The sequence below is a fragment of the Brachyhypopomus gauderio genome, chromosome 20 (genome assembly GCF_052324685.1).
Source record: "Brachyhypopomus gauderio isolate BG-103 chromosome 20, BGAUD_0.2, whole genome shotgun sequence".
NCBI classification, from domain to species: domain Eukaryota; kingdom Metazoa; phylum Chordata; class Actinopteri; order Gymnotiformes; family Hypopomidae; genus Brachyhypopomus; species Brachyhypopomus gauderio.
In genome coordinates, this window is record NC_135230.1 from 12,428,101 (window position 1) to 12,448,731 (window position 20,631).

Here is a 20,631-nt window from a genome sequence, read left to right on the forward strand (position 1 = left end):
GCTGAGATATGAAGCATCAGTGAAAGTAAGAACAATTAGGGCCAAACCACAGAGGACCGATGGATCTTTACCTGACCTACGCCGCCGAACAAGGGCTGTTCCGTGGATGTCTGAGGGGGTTTCCAGAGCATCACAGTAATATGGCTGTTTATTTTTTAGACAAGAGGAGTAAAGGGATTTTTTTAGAGATGTTCAGACAAATTTTGAGGTAAGACTATTCCGTTTAGATGGAAATCTCCCAAGACTGAAATTTAGGCACACTTTTCTTATATGGATCCTATTTAAACCGACCACACACAGAGTCAGATCTGGTGTTGGCATTCGCATGTCTTCACATGCCTTTTTATATTTTGCAGCACCTCGAATGCCAATCATGAGAGAAAGTATTAAATGTGGTGCTTCAAGTCTTGGCCATGTAACTATTGTGACACACCCTAAGCCGAATTGCACACATTTCGAATGAGACTACTTTTATTTTGAAATATGTTCATACCCGGAAGTATGTTAATGTTACCGTGTTTAAATTTCTGGTCCTTAAAATGCTTATTGCTGGATGGAGGGTTAACTAGTTGTGTAACCTACCTTAGTTGATTTTGTGACGGTGAGTCATTATTATCCATATTATCTGTATTGTTTGAATTGCATTAAGTTAGTAAGTAAGTAAACTTTATTTATATAGCACCTTTCACAGACAGAATCACAAAGTGCTGAACAAACATAACTAAGAACAAATCCCGGATAATACAATAACTAATTACTCTGTCTTGACAATTAGGTATAGGTAGTTAATTTAGGTGGGCGACAACAAAGTGTTAAAAGTTGCTGGGAAAGGTCCATCTAGTCTAACTGCTTCTTTAAGTGGGATAGTTTAAATAACCATTCTGCTCTTTTGCCCGATCACATAGCAGTGTCACATTTACAGAAAATCATTCAGATCTTCGAAAGACCAAACTTATCCGATAAAACAGTGGGTTTGTGGTTTTACGGAATTCCTGCTATCATCACTCATTCCCCAGACGTACACTGACGATATACTTTAATCTGTCATCGCACAGCACGGCCGTGGGAGCTGCGGTGATGACCCGGGTGAACTTGTCGTTCGCGGCCTGTGGTTTTCTGGGTGTCTATCAGCTTGGCGTCGTGAGCGCGCTGCTCAGACACGGAGACAGCTTGATGGCCTCCCTACGCGCATGCGCGGGGGCGTCGGCCGGAGCTTTGGTCGCCGCCGTGGTCGTCACAGCCCCTGACAAGCTGGAGGTAAAGTTTGCTGAGTTTGTCAAAGGCCACGATTGGGAGGGATGAATGACAAGTGGAAGTATAGTGTGTGACATTTGTATGTGTGTGGTATAAATTATGGTAATGTCAGAACTGGCACAAGTAAACAGTGCTTAACATCTGTTGCCAAGGATGGATATTAGAAATATCTCTACAGTGTCATACTCTGAAGGGAATACTGTTAGCCAAAATATGGTGCTGTTATCTGACAAGATGGAGGAGCTGGTGTGTGCAGGGACTCTGCAATCTCTGTCTGTCACAGGTCTGTCCACGGGTTATACCGAAAAATGAAGGGCACCCCCACCCCCCACCAATCCTTCTCATGCTCTTCTGCATTGAAGATCTCTTCACACACAAACACACACCCCCACACTGGCAAAATGGAGCAATGTATGTTCAGGTAGCACCGCTGATAACTGCGGCAGACGTAAAACTGATAGACAGTCCTGATGGAGATAGTAGAATCGTAGATTGCACTGACAGCTGTTTTGAAATCAAACCGAGGACCAGCATACCGATAAGTCCCCCATTCCTGTTTTAATCAGTTGTAGAAGAACGCAGGGTTTTCAAAACATGGACCATGTGTAACTCTACCGTTCCAGTGTTTGAGTGTGATGAATACTGATAAAATAAATCCCCTAATCTGTTCTGTCCAAGTAAACATTCTTGGAGCCAAGTGTGCAGATTAAATGAGCTGTCCTCAATACCAGATGTCTTACTAAAGGTCAGCCTTAAATAATTATTTAATTGCATATACTTGAGTCTACTCTTTTGAATCCTGACTAAATGAATGTAGCAGTGCAACAGTGTTAATCCAGTCAGCTCCACCAAACTTTAAACTTTAAAATCCTCACAAATGAGTGGGAGAATTGGCCACACAGTGGGGGCATTTCAGGATTCTCTCCAGTGTTTGTAGGTAACCTAAAGAATTAAACTCCTCTGTAAGGGACACCGCAAACTATCATATCAATTTTATTGATGATTTTACACATTTGCTGTCTTATCTCCACTGATTTTCATTGCGTTGACATTGTTAGTGACTTCAGTGTACACACCGACAACCCCAAAGAACTGCCATGTTGGACTATCTCGGTCTTTGGGTCAAGCTTCAGTTTAAGTCCAGAGGAAAGAACGTAGGAAATGAGTGTGGATTAAAACCAGAGGAAATAACGCAGGAAATGAATGGGGATTAAAACCCAAAGGAAAGAAAATAGAAAATGAATGTGGATTAAAACCATTTGGATTCTCTGAAGTTCATCTGCTTTGTTTACAGTTCAATAATATGCAAAGCGGGACAATCATGCTTAACATCAACCAGATTGTTTGCCACTTTGAAGTCTGAAATCTAAATAATCCCCCACACACAAATGAGTTTTCTTTTCAACACTAAAATCCATATCAGACATAAGTAATTCTGTGTCCTGCAGTTTAGTATCACCCAGTAGATATAATATGGTCAAAATGTCCCAGTTCAGTGATATGAATTAAACTGTAAAAACATCGACACACTTCAAATCATCTTCCTGCAGTCTTGACATGCTGCCAGTTCCACCCATTTGAAATGAAACATTTAACTATCTAGTAACAGAGATATTGCACACAATAAATGTTTCCTCATGTCAGGCTTCTTTCCAAGTGCTTTAAAAACTGCATCCTGAAACCCCTCCTAAAAACAAAAAAAAAACTGAAGAAAAAAACTTGTGATCCGACTGTCGTAAATAAATACTCATTTATATATATATATATATATATATATTGTCGTAAAGTGTAAATCAGAACATACGTACAAACTACATAAATAACATACTGTAAGCACTTAACACCTATCTTAGCACAGTAATTATCAAAAAACACATAAAATACATTTAATAATTAAATGAAACAGGAGTAATAAACAGTAATAAAATGTTTGCTTTACGACACAAAACCACTCTCAAAAAGTCTTTATACAGTAAATTGGAGATGTGTCGTAACTGCGAAACATCATAACTCGGGACTGGCAATCCACAACACTGCAGACAAATCCTATAAAGGCTTTTAATTATATCTGTTTAAATTCAGATTCTGCAATAAACAAATGTGAAACAGACCAATATGTGTCCAAGCAGATGCCAATAACCTGTGACGTCCCCCAGGGTTCTATTCACAGGCCACTTTTATTCAGTTTATTTGTGCTTCTCCTTGGCTAAATCCTCCAAGATTATGGACTGGTTGTCTTACCTCAGTTATACAGACGATACTCTCTCACGAAACAACTAAAGTCCCAACAACACACCACATCAGCTCATTGAAGACAATACAAACTGAATGTGCAAAAATGTTGCGCAGCTGAACAAAGGTCAAGTTTATTTAAGTTACTGTCATGTAATAGTTGCCATTATAAGAGTTATCATGTCGCAACCTAGACATTTGGATGGACTCTCTTTTAGCAATCGTGTTAAAGCAATTACTTAATCAGCATTCTGTCATCTTTAAATATTAACTAAATTTAAGATTTCTTGGCTAAACAAGATCCTGAGACTCAGTCGTGTTTGTTTTTCCAGCAGGGTCGATTATTCTAAAGATCTTGGTGCTTTTCTTGCAAAAAAAAAAAAAACTAAAAAAAAAATAAAAAAAAAAAAACATAAAATAATAAATCAAATCAAAAATGCCTGGATGAGCCAAAAGCAGAGAACACTTTACCTGTGCTCTTCTTTAAATGATGCTTCTGTTTCAGTTTTAATTATTATTAATAATTTTTATGTATTTTTCCTCTTTTAATGAATTTTTAATGTTTCATTATTTAATTTCTATTTAAAGCAACTGTATTTAAATAAATTTTATGTAGATTTTTTTTGCCTCTTTTTGGCATAAATTGTCTTGAGATGATACATCTCAGGATGTAATTTTTATTGCTGAAATGAAATTCTAAGTCTGTGTAAAGTTGCCACAGTGTATGAAACTTGCAGCACAAATGAACTCTTGCCTCATCAGTAGAGACACTGTTGTGACACATTGCCTGTGTGTTTTATCTGTTCTTTCCTATTTTCTACTCTTGCCAAGCGCTGTAAAGAATTCACCTACAGGTTTGCCAGCAACGTCAGGAAACAGAAACTCGGTGCGCTGACACCAGGATATGACTTCATGCTCGAACTGAGGTAAGGTTGGGGTCATTTGGCCACAGAGGACATAAGCGATGGCATTGCCTTGTAACATGAAATGTAACCTTGATGCACCAAAACAAAATGTGCAGTGTGGAGCAGGGATGGCTTTTCAAATAGAAGGAGTCTACCCTGTAGTATAGAAAAGAGGAAAAAGGCTCAGAAAAGCAGAAAGCACATTGAAACCCACTCAGATATGGCAGTGAATGATTGCTGAAAAGATCGATTTGATCAATGTACCTGCTTTACATTACGCACACGTCACCTTTGCCCTAGCATTGATCAGTTCTTCCCAACGTCGTGCATTCAGAGCATTCTTGTTCTGATCTACCGTCTGAGGCTACACATCACCCAGGAGGATGCTACAAGAGCTCGTGCCGTCTTTCGGTGGCCGTCCCGTGTGAACTCCGCGACGCTCTGTGCACACCTGAGTTCGTGGTCGACCCACGACGAGCACTGTGCACCTGGCCGCCCTCCGCACTTGCGGCTCCTCCGGGTTTAATAGCTAAAGAGGCAGTCGGCTTCCATTTACTGCACTGCCATTATTATGCTCCATTTCCTCCTGCAGGCAAAGCCCGGCTCATAAAAATAGATGACCGCCCCAGCGAAACTCATATTCGGACTTCCAGGAGTTCCAAATCCCACCCCCACTCCACCCAACCACCCCCACACCTTCCTTTTTTTGTTTGGCGTCTCTTTACCCAACATTTGGCACACGACTTTTCCTAGAACTGTAGAGCAGCAGGGTGGATAAATGTCGAGCAGGTGTGGGAGGCCGTGCTTTGCTGAAGAGCGAACGGTGTTATTACAGTGGGAGCAAATGTATGTGGGACAGCGGGTCCTGCTGTCTGAGTTACTGGATAATGGTGAGTTTGTTTCAGGTGCTGGGGCCACGCCTCCTTGGCCACGCCTCCATGGCTACGATTGTGAAGAAAAAGCTCTGCCCCAGTGGACCCTGAGTGTGTTGAGGATGCTCGAATGTGTCATAGCCAGAGCAGTAATAGGCGGTCGGATGAAAACGCAGATAGCACGGGCTTGATATTAAACACCTGCCACTTGTCCAGGAGGAAACATCATACATGGGCTGATGCAGAGGCATCATGGGGGACCTCGGATCCTCTTAAAGCCACACTTGCAAGGGCCTGGACCCTGCAGCCATCTGGCCAAGCACTGCCTCGTGCGTTTGTACCCAAGCAGCTTGGCCAAAACAGATTGTGCAATTACAAGAGAGCATTTGAGAGAATTCACGTCTGCCGAGCTTGTTAATTATGCAGATATGACAAATGAGCATCTGTCTCGTGGTTGGACCCCAGGGAGGGAATAGAAGAGATCCTACCTCCCCATGCACACCTGTTAGCCAGCCAGCGGCTTCACATCTCCATAACCAACTCCAGGACGGGCAAGAACAGCATGGTGTCCAGTTTCCCCTCAAGAGAAGACCTCATTAAGGTATTCAGTCTTATACTGTAATACATAATAATAATATCCCATTAATAATTATTAGTTAGTTAATAGTTGATTTTGTGGGGTCATCCCCCCCCCCCCCCCCCCCCCCGTTTCTTTTCCTGTTTGTTCCCCTGCTCACTTTGATTATTCTCTCTTTTCATTCTTTCCCATGTTTCTTGACCTGTTCATTGTCCTCCTGTCTCACACTCTCCCTCCTAAAGCCCTCTCTACTCCTGTCTCACACTCTCCCTCCTAAAGCCCTCTCTCCTCCTGTCTCACACTCTCCCTCCTAAAGCCCTCTCTCCTCCTGTCTCACACTCTCCCTCCTAAATCCCCCTCTCCTCCTGTCTCACACTCTCCCTCCTAAAGCCCTCTCTCCTCCTGTCTCACACTCTCCCTCCTAAATCCCTCTCTCCTCCTGTCTCACACTCACCCTCCTAAATCCCTCTCCTCCTGTCTCACACTCACCCTCCTAAATCCCTCTCCTCCTGTCTCACACTCTCCCTCCTAAATCCCTCTCTCCTCCTGTCTCACACTCTCCCTCCTAAATCCCCCTCTCCTCCTGTCTCACACTCTCCCTCCTAAAGCCCTCTCTCCTCCTGTCTCACACTCTCCCTCCTAAAGCCCTCTCTCCTCCTGTCTCACACTCTCCCTCCTAAATCCCCCTCTCCTCCTGTCTCACTCTCCCTCCTAAATCCCTCTCTCCTCCTGTCTCACACTCTCCCTCCTAAATCCCTCTCTCCTCCTGTCTCACACTCACCCTCCTAAATCCCTCTCTCCTCCTGTCTCTCACACTCCCTCCTAAAGCCCTCTCTTCTCCTGTCTCACACTCTCCCTCCTAAATCCCTCTCTCCTCCTGTCTCACACTCTCCCTCCTAAATCCCTCTCTCCTCCTGTCTCACACTCTCCCTCCTAAATCCCTCTACTCCTGTCTCACACTCTCCCTCCTAAATCCCTCTACTCCTGTCTCACACTCTCCCTCCTAAAGCCCCCTCTCCTCCTGTCTCACACTCTCCCTCCTAAATCCCTCTCTCCTCCTGTCTCACACTCACCCTCCTAAATCCCTCTCTCCTCCTGTCTCACACTCTCCCTCCTAAATCCCTATCCTCCTGTCTCACACTCACCCTCCTAAATCCCTCTCTACTCCTATCTCACACACTCCCTCCTAAATCCCTCTCTCCTCCTGTCTCACACTCTCCCTCCTAAATCCCTCTCTCCTCCTGTCTCACACTCACCCTCCTAAATCCCTCTCTCCTCCTGTCTCACACTCTCCCTCCTAAATCCCTCTCTTCTCCTGTCTCACACTCTCCCTCCTAAATCCCTCTCTCCTCCTGTCTCACTCTCCCTCCTAAATCCCTCTCTCCTCCTGTCTCACTCTCCCTCCTAAATCCCTCTCTTCTCCTGTCTCACACTCTCCCTCCTAAATCCCTCTCTCCTCCTGTCTCACACTCTCCCTCCTAAATCCCTCTCTTCTCCTGTCTCACACTCTCCCTCCTAAATCCCTCTCTTCTCCTGTCTCACACTCTCCCTCCTAAATCCCTCTCTTCTCCTGTCTCACACTCTCCCTCCTAAATCCCCCTCTCCTCCTGTCTCACACTCACCCTCCTAAATCCCTCTCCTCCTGTCTCACACTCCCCTCCTAAATCCCCCTCTCCTCCTGTCTCACACTCACCCTCCTAAATCCCTCTCCTCCTGTCTCACTCTCCCTCCTAAATCCCTCTCTCCTCCTGTCTCACACTCTCCCTCCTAAATCCCCCTCTCCTCCTGTCTCACTCTCCCTCCTAAATCCCCCTCTCCTCCTGTCTCACACTCTCCCTCCTAAATCCCCCTCTCCTCCTGTCTCTCACTCTCCCTCCTAAATCCCTCTCTCCTCCTGTCTCACTCTCCCTCCTAAATCCCTCTCTCCTCCTGTCTCTCACTCTCCCTCCTAAATCCCCCTCTCCCTGTCGTCTGCTGTTTACTCCACCTGTCCTCTGGCTGCATTGCCTGATGCATGTTTCATATTGGTATTGCTCCTCCAGGTCCTATTGGCCAGCAGCTTTGTGCCTGTCTATGCTGGTGTGAAGCCAGTGGAATTCCAAGGCCAGGTAATGGACTCTGGTGTGCCAGAGTCTCTCAGCTCTAAATATTGGTGTGTGTGTGTGTGTGTGTGTGTGTGTGTGTGTGTGTGTGTGTGTGTGTGTGTGTGTGTGTGTGTGTGTGTGTGTGTGTGTGTGTGTGTGTGTGTGTGTGTGTGTGTGTGATTCATAGCATATGGCTCTGAAACAGCCTATTCCAGGTCATTTTTCAGATGTATGGGCAGTGAATATGGGCAGTGCACTTGAGGAGTTCAACTCGTTCCTTTGTGTGACAGAGTACGGCTATTAAAATGACACCAGGAGAGCCGTGGGAGATCTCCGGTATAACTGATGCTGGGTGCTGTTTAAGTATTGAGTCAGTATGGGGCCCATTGGCTTAAGAAACCAGTGGCACATTCTTTCAAACCAAAGGATTCTTTTCAAGGAGAAAACCAATATAAATCTCCACCCACACAAATATTGTTGTGGCATGTGCCGCGGTGGCCTTAAAACATGCTTCCGTCTTCGAACTCCAGTAGAAATGGATAGATGGCGGGTTCACAGATGGGCTTCCTGTTCTTTCTGAAGGACGTACCGTCACCGTGTCGCCATTCAGCGGCCCACAAGACATCTGCCCACGTGACCGTACAGGCAATGCACGACCACATGTCAGGCTGGCTAACATGACGCTTACAGTAAGTCCGCCCATTCTTCCGCAGCCGGTCCTCCGTTCACGACTGCTGAACACGAGCGCAACGATCGTTAAGATCGGAAAGCGTATACGTTTGGCGCACATTACAGTTGTGAAATTATTGGTCAATTTGTTTTTTGTCACCCCAGTTGTCTTGGGATAACCTCAAACGCCTGAATCACGCCCTGTTCCCTCCGCCCCTGCCAAGAATGCAAGTGCTACACAAGGAAGGTGCTGAGGACGCCGTGTGCTTTCTGAGGGCAGGGGGCTGGATGCAGTAGACTTGGGCCCTGGTTTTAAATTTGACATGTTTAACCACAGACACAATGTCATCATTTGGTTAACATGAACCTTTTGCACAAATATTTGCTGAAGCACGTTTTTACTCTTCACTTACTGTAACACAAGATATAATTTAACATTGTCATCGTTATAAAATTAGATTGCTGCTGTAAACTGTCTATTTTTCTAAATGTTGTTTTTGAAATAAAGCATGTCTCCCCAAAGACAATATATTACAAGAAAGCATTACAAAGTTTACTCATCTTCCCCATAAATATGAAGCGCAGCAAAATCTATTTGTTGGAACAGTGCCTTTATAACATTCCCATCCCTCATATTTCTCTATATGTGCCGTAGCTAAAGCTCACAGTAGGATACCAAGCATACATTTCAGAGCAGCGTACGCGACTCCTCTAGGGCGACTTTGGAGAACAGGCGTTTTGAACTATAACCACGAGAGATGTGTGAACTTGAAAGTTGCCCAACCTCTCAGAACAACCGTTTTGCTCCTTCTTGATTCAGTGAGAGCCGTGCGCCGTGTTATGAAGGTGTTATGAAGGTGAAAACGGCTTTCCCCGGGGGCAGGGTGAAAGATTACGGGCCGTGTGTATGTGTGATCCTGCCGCGGAGAAAGAGATGAGGAGACGAAAATCTTCTTTCGGTTCGGTTTCAATCAGCCTGCTGTAAAACGCTGTATTCCGTAGAAATCAATTGCGCACATCGAAAAAAATGAGTCTTTTGTGTTTGTCTAGTAAATATACAGTGTATCCTGAGATCAATATTTTAACACTCAACATGCAAAGGCCTAGCCTTTACAACCCAAGTTTCATCAATTCATGCTGCTCGGATGCCTGTCTGGTTCGTCAAAGGCCAAATCACAAGATGATGATGAAACACGATGGCACTGACACGGCATCAACTCAAATTAGTCTTCATTAGACGTGCGCGCCATGTTATTTACTGAGCACCATTAACCTAATGTTGACTGATGGATTCGTCCTGCGGATCACTCACATGATATAATCATTCGTCTTAAAACGTACATAGTCAAGTCAAGTCTAAGCGTTAGCTGGGCTCTTTGGAGCATGTGCTGTGGGTAATTGTGAAACACGGACCATATTTGGCCACATTCATCATTTGATGATGAGGTTGTTCCAGTTATTTTGTTCGCCTTATCTCGTAAAGAACCGCAGTGGTAAAATAAGTTGGAAACAGCTTCCACGACCGAGTTTCCTGCGAGGTGTTACCCTCGCAGAATTGAATGTACACTCACACGACAGAAACTTTGACGTTTTCGTTTCTGTATTCTTAACGAGGGCTCCAGCGGTTTTCTTTTTACCACAGGCAGTTTAGCCAGCTCGTAATCTAGGCCTGCACACCAGGAGCCACAGATTCCCTGGCTGACTCCTTCGGTATCCGTGTTTTCTTTTTCACGCAAGGGAAAGCGTCTTAACTGATACAACACACCAGTGTTCGTCCTGTTCTGCAGTCTCCTCAACACGTGTCCAGTCTCCACGCTATAACTCCACGGAACCGCAGGATATCTCACGTGAGGGCACGCGCGCATGGACCTAAACTGACCCTTGGACACAGATTATACATTTCCACACCACCTTCTGTAGCCTGAAGCCAAAATACTCTCGACACTTAACCACGCATTCAGGGTTGTTGGAGAACATACATTTAGTATAATTGCACTTCATATTAAAAACTATATTAATATTGGGGGGCAAATTATTTTACGTTTAGTTAATGAATCGAATTCGTGCACAGACACCGCCAATAAGCCACCTTTAAAAAAAAATAAAAAGTGGATGTGTATTTACATTTAAACAGCATCAAGATGAGCGAGTGAGGGGACTGCATATCTGCACACACAGCCGATAACAAGGCGACGTTGATGCGGGCCAGATAGTCCCGGGTTACTAACAGATACTAACAGCGGGTGTTGACGCCTTCCAAACTTGTACATAAGGGACCGTCAACTAACGCAAGTGTTGCATAATTAACAACGATTCAGAGTGACTTCTTCAAAATTAAATATAAATGCGATATTTGATGTTAGATGCTTTATATATATTATATATCACTAGTATAAAGCAAGCTGTAAGCTTTTGCCAGTAGACCTGCTGGCGATTAACGAAGACAACGTAAACAAAAGACATCTCTCACTGCACAACAAAAAGTGAACGAGGCTCGTGATTGTCGTAACCATTTCTACCCGCCAAATTTACTCAGGTTAATCACTTTGACATCGGCTTCCGGCTGCAGGTACTACAAATTGAGTCAATCAAACAGACAGGACCACAACCAACACCCAATTGTTAATTAATAAAGCGACCCGTTTACAAAAACAAGAGTTTAATTCAATTACATGGTGACTGGCAAATTGAGCCATTTAGAGAAAAACAAATCTTAAAACAGGTGAATAACAAAAACAAAACCTACATCATTCTCTTCAGCTGTCGTCCAAAAGCATGTTTGTGTTTGTTTGGTTTTTAATTAGCTGCTACCAGAAAAAAAAAAAAAACTCAAGGCAGTAGAACAGCTTAAAGACAAGGACATGGGAATACAACACAAACAGCAGTCAGCCTGGGCCCCGAGTCAGAGTGAGAGAAAGCGTGATGCCTGTGGAGTGGTTGTGACGCCAGTGACTTCTCCTTTAACAAACCTCCTGTTCCACTAGCCGGGGGTTCTCTGGCTCCCCGTCCACTCCCTTATTACCTCTTTGCTAAGCACACGTCCGTGCTGAGACCTGCCGTCCCAGCCAGTTCATTACTGCTCATTCACAAGATTTCACAATGAGTGTGCACACCCAGGCCAGAGGTTCACACCAATGCCCTGACTACAACCCCTGAGGCTTCGAGCTCTCCAGGTGCCCTTGAACAGAAATAATCAGGTGCTCCTGCCACACCTGAGAGTTTTATAACCCTTTACGAGTGCCAGCCAGAGTGACTAAAGTCTCTCTTTATGGCTCACATCAAGCGTGGCCCCTGTCGCACTGCTCTAGCGACAAAGAGCACTGGTCTTCCTCTGACTCGGCCATGCGTATCCCTCCATAAATACACGAGAGCGGCCGGAGCAGACACCAAACACGGATGCTCAAAGGGCCCTTCGCCCCACGTACAAACAAGTACAGACGCGCCACCGAGCCCAGCACAGCTGCGTTAATGGCTCAGCAAGAATGAGGCGGAGGAGTACCTCAGGGAGGAATGTGGGAGGGAGGCCTGGGTATTGTGGGGAATTGTGGGGCTGACACACCTCAACGAGGTCCCCGAAGGGAGCGGGGAGTGGGTACAAGTTCATGAAAGCCTTTCAGAAATCAGATCAACGCGAAAGAGAGGCGGCGAACACCGAGAGTCCCGCCCACTCTTCTTTCTGTGCCCGAGACGGAAGGCACCAGTTCGGTGGTAAAAGTAGGGCGACGTTTGAGGGCTTGTGAGAGCGCTGATGAATATGTTAGTGTGATCAAAATCCAGCTTCAAGAGTTCGCAAGTTTCACCAACCAGAACTGGCCGTCAGGACATTTATAACTGCTCTTCAAACTCGTGATCGCGTATCACACGGACATATTGCAGGAGAGAATTTTTAAGTTAATCGATTATTTCCAAGTTTTTATAATCAAGGCAGGATTTACTAGCTTTTTTTCGATTGCAGTGCACATAACAGATTCAGTGTACGTTACTCCGTGGTGAATTCCAAATCCGTGCAGGCTGGGCCAATGGGGTGCCTTTACCCCTCCACCTCAGCCCCCACAAGCCCTTGCCGGTGATCACGCTTGCACCTACACATCTGGCCGAGGGTGGAGCAGCAGGGCTGCAGCCAGGGCTTCCACAGCTGGTTCATCAGCGTCAGCTGGTCTGGGACGGGCTCCACACCCTGGGAATGGGCCCTCGCCGCATCCACCATCACCTCCACGATGGAGTGGAAGTCCGGCTCGGTGGTGGGGCTCAGCGGCCTGCTCTCGGTCGGGTCCGTGGAGAGGTCAAAGAGCAGGGGAGGGTCGTGGTAGGTGATGTAGGGGTCAGTGCAGAAGCAGATATGGGTGTGAAAGCAGGCGGTGGCGTTTTCAGGGTAAAAGTCAGGGGTGAAGAAAAGCGCCTTCCACACGGAGGTACCTGGTGCAAACGGGAGCATGGCTGATCTGAGAACAGGTAACAAATTTACCAACAATACTACAAGTATACTACTAAAATAAAAATACCATACTCTTATTGACTCTTATTTCAGTCGTGTCAGGATGTCAACTATAATTCCTTAATGAAGCTTCTGTCTTATAATTTATAACAGCTTTCAGAAAGGCCATGTTGCATAGATGGTACAGACCAGATCTGCAAGGAGTAAACAGAGTGTCTAACACACAGATTGTTTTTCATGAGATACACTCGGCTGGGGCACAGATCATGAGAGGGGGCGTGACGCTTTAGCAACTGCCCGATCCACCCCCCATTATGACCTCGATGGCTTTGATTGGCTCAGTCTGCATCACCTGCAGAGTGATGTCCAGGCACATTGGAGCGCAGTCCAGTGCAGAGCGGTTCCCCTTAGACTCACCTCTACAAGCTACAAACACTGCTCATTACAAGTACAGACGCAGTGAACAAACACCTGCATTTAGTTCTTTGCTTGGGATGATATAGGAAGGTTCTGTTCTTGGGGGTTAAACAGAAAGATTCTGATGCTGGGAGCCATTCTTCATCACACCACAGCACCACAGCATGCGTCTGTGTGTACGCACGGGGAGACTCACCATTAGCAGGCCGCCACCTCACGCCGTTCAGATTGGCATTGCAGTAATGGAACATAAACTCGTGGTCAGAGCGCTCCACTCGACCCTGTAGCAAGGGCATGAGGTCACGGCCGTCTATCTTCCTGAAACACACACACACACAATGCTTGTTTTTTCCCCATGTATCCATGGAAAAGTGGCTGTAATTCCTAAACATTCATACAACATACATTTTAGCAGTTGCTTATCTACTAATTCAATCAATGTACCTGTGCAGGGAATTGGATACAACACAGAGTCCCAGATTTGTCATGACTGACAGAAGACAGCTCTGTCGCTAGGTGACCAAGACTCACCGGTCACTGGGTATGCTAGCTCCCGCTAAATTCACCACACTGGGGAAGATGTCCATGTTACTGGTGGGCTCGTCGATAACCTTTCCTGCAGGTAGTTCACCGGGCCAATGAAGGATCCCTGGCACCCGAATTCCCCCCTCCCAATTGGTCGATTTTCCTGCTGCTCAAGAAGAGGTGGGACTTATTGAAGGGAATCATTTGTGAAAAGGGCATTTCACAGAAAACTTTGATATTTATTAAAGTGTTCATTTCGAAAATGCGCACTCAGTGAACACTTGGCATTTCAAATGACGTGCTTAATTACAATGTGGTGCATCTCTCTCTTCCGCTTAGTGATTGCAAAAATGAGGGCCTATTATCGCAGAGACATCTATATATAACTATACTTTACTGGTCACCTCCCTCTGATTTGTAAGCATACACTTGGAGCATGGCTGTTCTCAACACCCCCTGATGAATATACTCTACCCTTGTAGATGCCACTGTAGCCACGGTGCACCTCCCCATTGATGGAGATCTCCTCTAAGTGGGGACCCTGATCTGAGGTCAGGTAAACCAGTGTCTTCTCCTTTAGCTTAAGGCGCTCCAGAGTCTTCATTATCTGACCTGGGAACAGTAATAAGGCACAATAAATCACACTTTTCCAGGATGAAAGCATGGAAAGGTACGCTGACTGAAATGGGGGCAAAAAAAAAAAAAGAATGAAAAATTTACATATTTAAATCAGATATTAACAATCATTTTTGTGTGTGAGAAAAGATCCTGCTGCTTTTTCAGAGGTTTACTTTCTATGTTTCAATGAGACCTTAATGACCGACTACTTTATTTCTCTCCTTTAGTCTTCCATGACAAGGCGTGTACAAGAAAACGTTCGCTTTCTTCAATGGAAGCGTGTTGATGTCATCGTCATGGTGACCGCAGTCGCAAACACCGTTTCTCTGATGGCTCTTTCATATCACACAAAGAACAGACAGAGTTCCTCCGGTTCACCGAGTTAGACTACAGCTCTCAGAATGTATTTCAAAAGGCCGAATTTCAAAAGGGACGCACTGTGATTGGAACCGTTCTGATTCTCCATCTAAAGCCGAACCACATGGGCTAAAACCGCAGCCAGACGACCGACTAATCTTCATCAGTAACGAATACAACAGGTGCTCAAAGGACGTGATGGGTAAAGGGGGAGTGGCATCGGCGCTGCTCAACGTTCCAAAGCCCCACAATCCCCCTCTGGCGTGGTATCAGTACCTACACTCCAGTCCACCTCCATGACAACGTCGCCGTAGAGACCATGGCTGCTCTTGCCCCGAAAGCGCGGGGAGGTGAAGAGAGCCGTGTGGACCTGGAGGAAGGAGAAGAACAGCAGGAACGGACCGTCCGAGTTCCTGGCGAGAGAGGACAAAACGGTCAGATCTGCGCCCGAACTGGTCATGTGATCAGGTGCAAAGCACTTTGTAAGTCGCTCTGGATAAGAGCGTCTGCTAAATGCCGTAAATGTAAATGTCATGAGAGGAATGTTGTGGTGTGAGTGAGAAAGATTACAGCAAGTAAAGTGAAAACATATGAGACTATGTGCCCCCCCACCCCCCCCAAAAAAAAAAAAAGACACTGACAGAATTTCCCCTAAATTATTCAGAGGCCTCTTGGGATTCAACAACGCACACATTTAAAGTCACTGGTCTCCAACATTCATCGTACGCCTGAGACTCCGCCCACCCGGCTGTGCCCCATTTTCAATCAAGCCCGATGGAGCGTTCACAGACCTCTCCAGGAACTCCACGGCTTCGCCGGTCATCCTCTGGGTCAGGTTCTCGGCCATGTACGGCTGTTCCACCACCTCCTCCCCCCTCATGAGGAAGCAGTTGAGGTCGGCGTACGTCAGGAGTAACAGGCCGAAGAGCGCGGCCGCGGTCAGCAGCAAAGCGCCCAAGCCGAGGGCCAATCGCCGAGCGGCGACCCGCGCCCCAGTGACGTACAGGGAGACCAGGCCGCCGAGGACGGCGACCACCACACCGTACGGCACGTGGATCAGCGCCACACTGAACACGGAGCCGTGGCCCGACTGACAGTCCCGCAGGTTTGTCAAGGGGATCCCGTAGAAGTGGTCAAAGCCATGGGCGCTCGGGTGGTGGCAGTGGTCACTGCTGTGCTCACAATTGAGGCCCAGGTGCCATTTGCCTGCAGGGAAAACGGATGATCATTAAAGTAAAGTAAAAAAAAAATTTTATGCTGTAGGCACGTGCACATATTGGTATGATGGCAATTGCTTCACCCTGGCTCGTTTCTGTTTTGTATTAACGAGGCAATCAACACCCCACAGCCTTGCTCCTTAACGGCCTCAGCTGAGATAAGAACCTGCCTGTCTGCCAACCCGCTCACTGCAGTTTCCACACGCACAGGAGGCCAGCTCTCCCTCACCACGCCCTACCCCCAGGACCGTAATTAACCTGAGAGAAAGTAACAACAGCTGCTTTCAGTCAGAGGCGTCCGCCATAGCGCGACGCTGCTTCTTCTTCTCTGTTATTATAGGTGTCTGCCTTGGAGCCAAACACGAACATTAAAACGTACTGCAGCTGAACACCTTCTCTCAAGCCAAACTGAAAAACATTGATTTTTAATGTTCCATACCAAATGAATATTGAGTGTTTAAATGTCTTTTTCAAATGAGAGTTTTTGTATGCCTTCTGTGTTGTGTCACATGTGGCCACGTACCAATCACAGCAGTCTTGTAGCCCTGTTCTTTAAGGAGCCTCGCGAACGTTCTCTCCTCACGGGGCAGGCCTCCAGATGATGCGGAGATGATAAACACTCCCACACGCCCATGACTGGCCATTCCTGCACCAAGGTCACACACACACACACACACAATTTTAACAATTCCACATTTTCACAGAGAAGTGGGTATATCAATAGCTCAACCCAGACGTCCTGCACTTGGAATGACATTCAAGACAGGCAACAGGAGGTAAATAGTATAGGGGCCTGATATATCTGCAGGCAATGCAGTATTTAACAATAAATTACAAATTACACCATCTTAAATCTGCACCAGTTCAAGGTAAAAATAAAAATAAAATCACACCTAATGTTTGAGAATTATTAGAAAATTTAACCTAATGAAACTATCCTGTGTTATGAGTCACATGTTAACAATAATTGTGATTTAACTGTAATATGGCTATGTAAAATTAATTAACCATCCATTTTTAGAGTTTAGTATGTCTTACACTCACGATACTTCATTCAGAGATTTTAACTTGAACTAACATTTGCATTACGATAAAATCATAGGCTATTAATAGAAGCATTGGCCATTGAAATGGCTCAAGAAAAGCAATATAGGTTCCTCCCTAGGAAACAGTAATCAAAAAGAACAAATACTGTAAATAAGTTCACAAATGCGAGCAATGTTGTTTTTATATCGGCAGGCAAGGGTTTTACACTAGTGTCAAACCACAGTATTTATAGTTAGATCAGCAAAATTAATATGAAGAAGAAAGTTTTTTTTACTACATAGCACCTGAATCTCTCTTCTAACAGGTGAACTACCATAGTGGAGAGACACCTCCCACATTCTGACATCTTCAGCGCTGTCGTGCTCTCTGAAACTCCAGCGCTAAGAAGCAAAGGTCCCCAAAACTATACTGCTGGAGATTCAGAGGAACGACCCTCCACGTCTTTAATGGCGTTAAGAGTCTCGGGGCCTAACCTGATCGTATGGGGTATCTGCCCGTGAGGAAGGCAGCTCTGCTCGGTGTGCAGAGGGGCGACGCGGCCAGGTGCTGGGTCAGCTTCACCCCGTCCTGGGCCAGCCGGTCGATGTTGGGCGTCCTGTCACAACAACCACAACATTTTGTCCATGCAAGAGCAGTAGTCTGGTGGCTCAAATGATTTCCTTATCTGTATTAAACATGAAGTGCTTTGAGATTAAAGGTTCTATTTCTTAAGGCAGATTCTGATTTTAAAAACCAAGCACCTAGACATCTCGATATGGAATCATGCGCCTCGTTCAGTCATAATCACCTTACCATATAAAATGTTATTCATCAGTGTATAAATTACTACATAATATCAAATTCATCTAATGCACACAGAACATTCTATTATGTTTAATCATAATCTCCTAATTCATATGCAACAACAAATGCATGCTTCATTGATCTTTATTGGAAGGCTTATGTAACTGCAACCTTTTCTCCTCCCCTTTTCTCTCTCTCTCTCTCTCTCTCTCGTGAAGGAACCTTCACCACAGACCCTGTATGAGAATCCTGTAAAGTCTTTCATATCCACATGACTACTCTTGTGTTTGTAAAAACACAACAACACTCAGTCAAGGTCTGAAATGAAAGCCAAGCTCGCCAACACAGCCTACTTCAGAGTGGTGTTCCCATAGCATCCGAGGTCTCCAATTCCCAAATCATCCACCATCATCAGCACGAAATTAGGCTTTGAAGCACCCTGAGACGAAGCCTCGACCAGCAGCCAGCCAAGCACGACCAGGATCCGCGGATTCCCCATTCCAGACTGCATGAGGCGAAAAGAATGGACACAGCCATTAAAACAGTCTTCTTTGAACCGTAAAGTCATAGCCAGTGTGTCTCTATGGCTGCCTTAAAACAACGTGAGTACGCTGACAAATATGTGCCGTCTGTTATAGGTGCACGAATAAGAGCACATTCGTAACTCTCAAACAGGCGAGTCGCCTTTAAAGACAACTCATCTTTTCGACGTGGTGTAGACCGTGAACATTAACTCACGCCAGTAGAGCCCAGCCGGTGAACTCTTAGTCGGGTCGCTGGCCACAACTCTCCGGGTTACACTGCCTAGACCTGTTAAGGACGATAACTGTCACGTGATCTGCGCCTAAAGCTTTGATTGGCCGTTGAGGCGCTGTCCGAGATCACCTGTCAAAATAAAATAATATATTTTTTATTACAAGTGCCTTGATATGGAGTGATTTTCTAAAGTTACATAACACACGGTCACTTGATGGCGACCAAAGAAAAAATAATCAACTGACTCTGGTTTCTACTGGTCCCCCCCCCCCAAAGGCCAACCCAAAATGAGGTGTGGTGGCGTGTGAACAAAGCTGCACCAGTATTGACATTATCGCTATATTTAGTTTGTATTCATACTCCTCTTGCTACTTTTTTAGAGGGTTACGCCATTAGCGACTTTAAGATACTTTTAGGACAGTCAGTAGCTACTTTCCTTAGTGAGGAGTTGGCACCGCGTAATGATCTGGACTAGTGACGTTGAGAATCAATCAATCAATCAAAGTTTATTTGTATAGCGCTTTTCACAACACATGTTGTCACAAAGCGCTTTACAGGATTTAAAAGGTTAACAATACTATGGGTCCAGAACCCTAATGAGCAAGCCAAAGGCGACAGTGCATGGCGAGGAAAAACTCCCTATGATGGTGGGGAATAGGAAGAAACCTCGGGAGAACCAAGACTCAAAAGGGAACCCATCCTCCATTGGGCGGCCCGTTAACACACAAATTACACAAAATACAGACAAATACACAAATCACACAATCAGACCAAGTAAAGGTAAAAATGAAAGTTCTGGGTTTTGATATTGTCACTGTAAATGTCTGTTGATGAACGCCAGGCTTTCATTCCGTGTCGGAGCAGCGATGCTGGTATTGTAGGCTCCGACTGCAATGTTAATCTCCAGGTGAACCTCGGAGAAAAGATACGAGATGTAGTAAATATGTAACAGATTAATCAAAGGCCAAACTAAACAGATGAGTCTTTAATCGAGTTTTAAACATTGAGACTGTGTCTGAGTCCCGAATAGAGGCAGGAAGATTATTCCACAATTGTGGAGCTTTAAAAGAAAAGGCTCTTCCACCTGCTGTGATCTTTTTGATCCTAGGAACAGTTAATAACCCTGCGTCCTGCGAGCGAAGTGAACGCGCTGGGTTATATTGTTCAATTAAGTTCACTAAGATAGTCTGGAGCTAAGCCATGCAGCGTTTTATATGTTAATAAAAGTATTTTATAATCAATACGGAATCTAATTGGCAGCCAGTGTAATGACGATAGTACGGGACTAATGTGATCAAACTTTTTAGTTTTTGTTAAAACTCGTGCTGCTGCGTTCTGAACCAGCTGGAGTTTGTTGTTGGTTCTCCGCCAGTTGAGTATGATGAGGCTCAACTGGTGAGGCTCAGGGATTCCGTGTCATACAGCGCCGTGCTCAGGGTCCTAGTGCCTGTAGAATTAATGGCCCGATTAACGTAATTTAAAAACCAGGACATTTCCACAGTTTTAAAAAATATCCCGGGACGCCCGGGACAGGACGTGAAATACGGACATGTCCCGGGAAATACGGACGTTTGGTCACCCTAGTCTATCCAGCAAAATGTTGTGGTCGCATGTGAATATGCTGCATATGAAGCACTTTACAGCGAGCTGCGTGTAACTAGCTATACGTCTGACACAGAAATCCCATCGAAGTGTGACACTTTTTTTTTTTTGCTCTATAGTTCTTTACAAAAATGAAGAGAAAAGGTGGCGTAACGTGGGGAAAATGGTTAGTTGGAGATACTGACTCACAGGAGGGTGAACGTCTCCAGCGTGAGACTTAAGGCTCAGAGAAAAGAGCCATGTGCATCCACAAACAGCCATCGAGTTTGTGGAGTTGAAGA

General features: G+C 45.4%; 2 protein-coding genes across 5 annotated transcripts; one reads left to right on the plus strand and one right to left on the minus strand.

Annotated features, from left to right (window-relative positions):
- The first annotated feature begins 495 nt into the window (after positions 1 to 495).
- Positions 496 to 15,226, plus strand: pnpla4 (patatin-like phospholipase domain containing 4). 4 transcript variants are annotated; one of them, XM_076982354.1, is made up of 7 exons: positions 496 to 601; positions 1,056 to 1,257; positions 4,318 to 4,412; positions 5,729 to 5,864; positions 7,883 to 7,948; positions 8,458 to 8,613; positions 8,759 to 11,495. In XM_076982354.1, the coding sequence occupies exons 2-7, from the start codon at positions 1,078 to 1,080 to the stop codon at positions 8,888 to 8,890; spliced, it is 765 nt and encodes a 254-aa protein (XP_076838469.1). In that variant the 5' UTR covers positions 496 to 601; positions 1,056 to 1,077; the 3' UTR covers positions 8,891 to 11,495. The 4 variants fall into 4 exon arrangements, with proteins under 4 accessions (XP_076838469.1, XP_076838471.1, XP_076838470.1 ...); XM_076982356.1 differs by having other exon boundaries at positions 8,507 to 8,613; positions 8,759 to 8,899; XM_076982355.1 differs by lacking the exons at positions 8,458 to 8,613; positions 8,759 to 11,495 and adding an exon at positions 14,816 to 15,226.
- sts (steroid sulfatase (microsomal), isozyme S) lies at positions 11,260 to 18,855 on the minus strand. Its single transcript, XM_076982353.1, has 10 exons — positions 18,731 to 18,855; positions 18,346 to 18,497; positions 17,683 to 17,804; positions 16,686 to 16,808; positions 15,737 to 16,151; positions 15,222 to 15,358; positions 14,445 to 14,582; positions 13,977 to 14,136; positions 13,642 to 13,763; positions 11,260 to 13,009 (listed from the first exon to the last, which is right to left on the minus strand). Exons 2-10 carry the CDS (start codon positions 18,489 to 18,491, stop codon positions 12,624 to 12,626), a joined length of 1,749 nt encoding a protein of 582 aa, XP_076838468.1. The 5' UTR covers positions 18,492 to 18,497; positions 18,731 to 18,855; the 3' UTR covers positions 11,260 to 12,623.
- Positions 18,856 to 20,631: the final 1,776 nt, after the last annotated feature.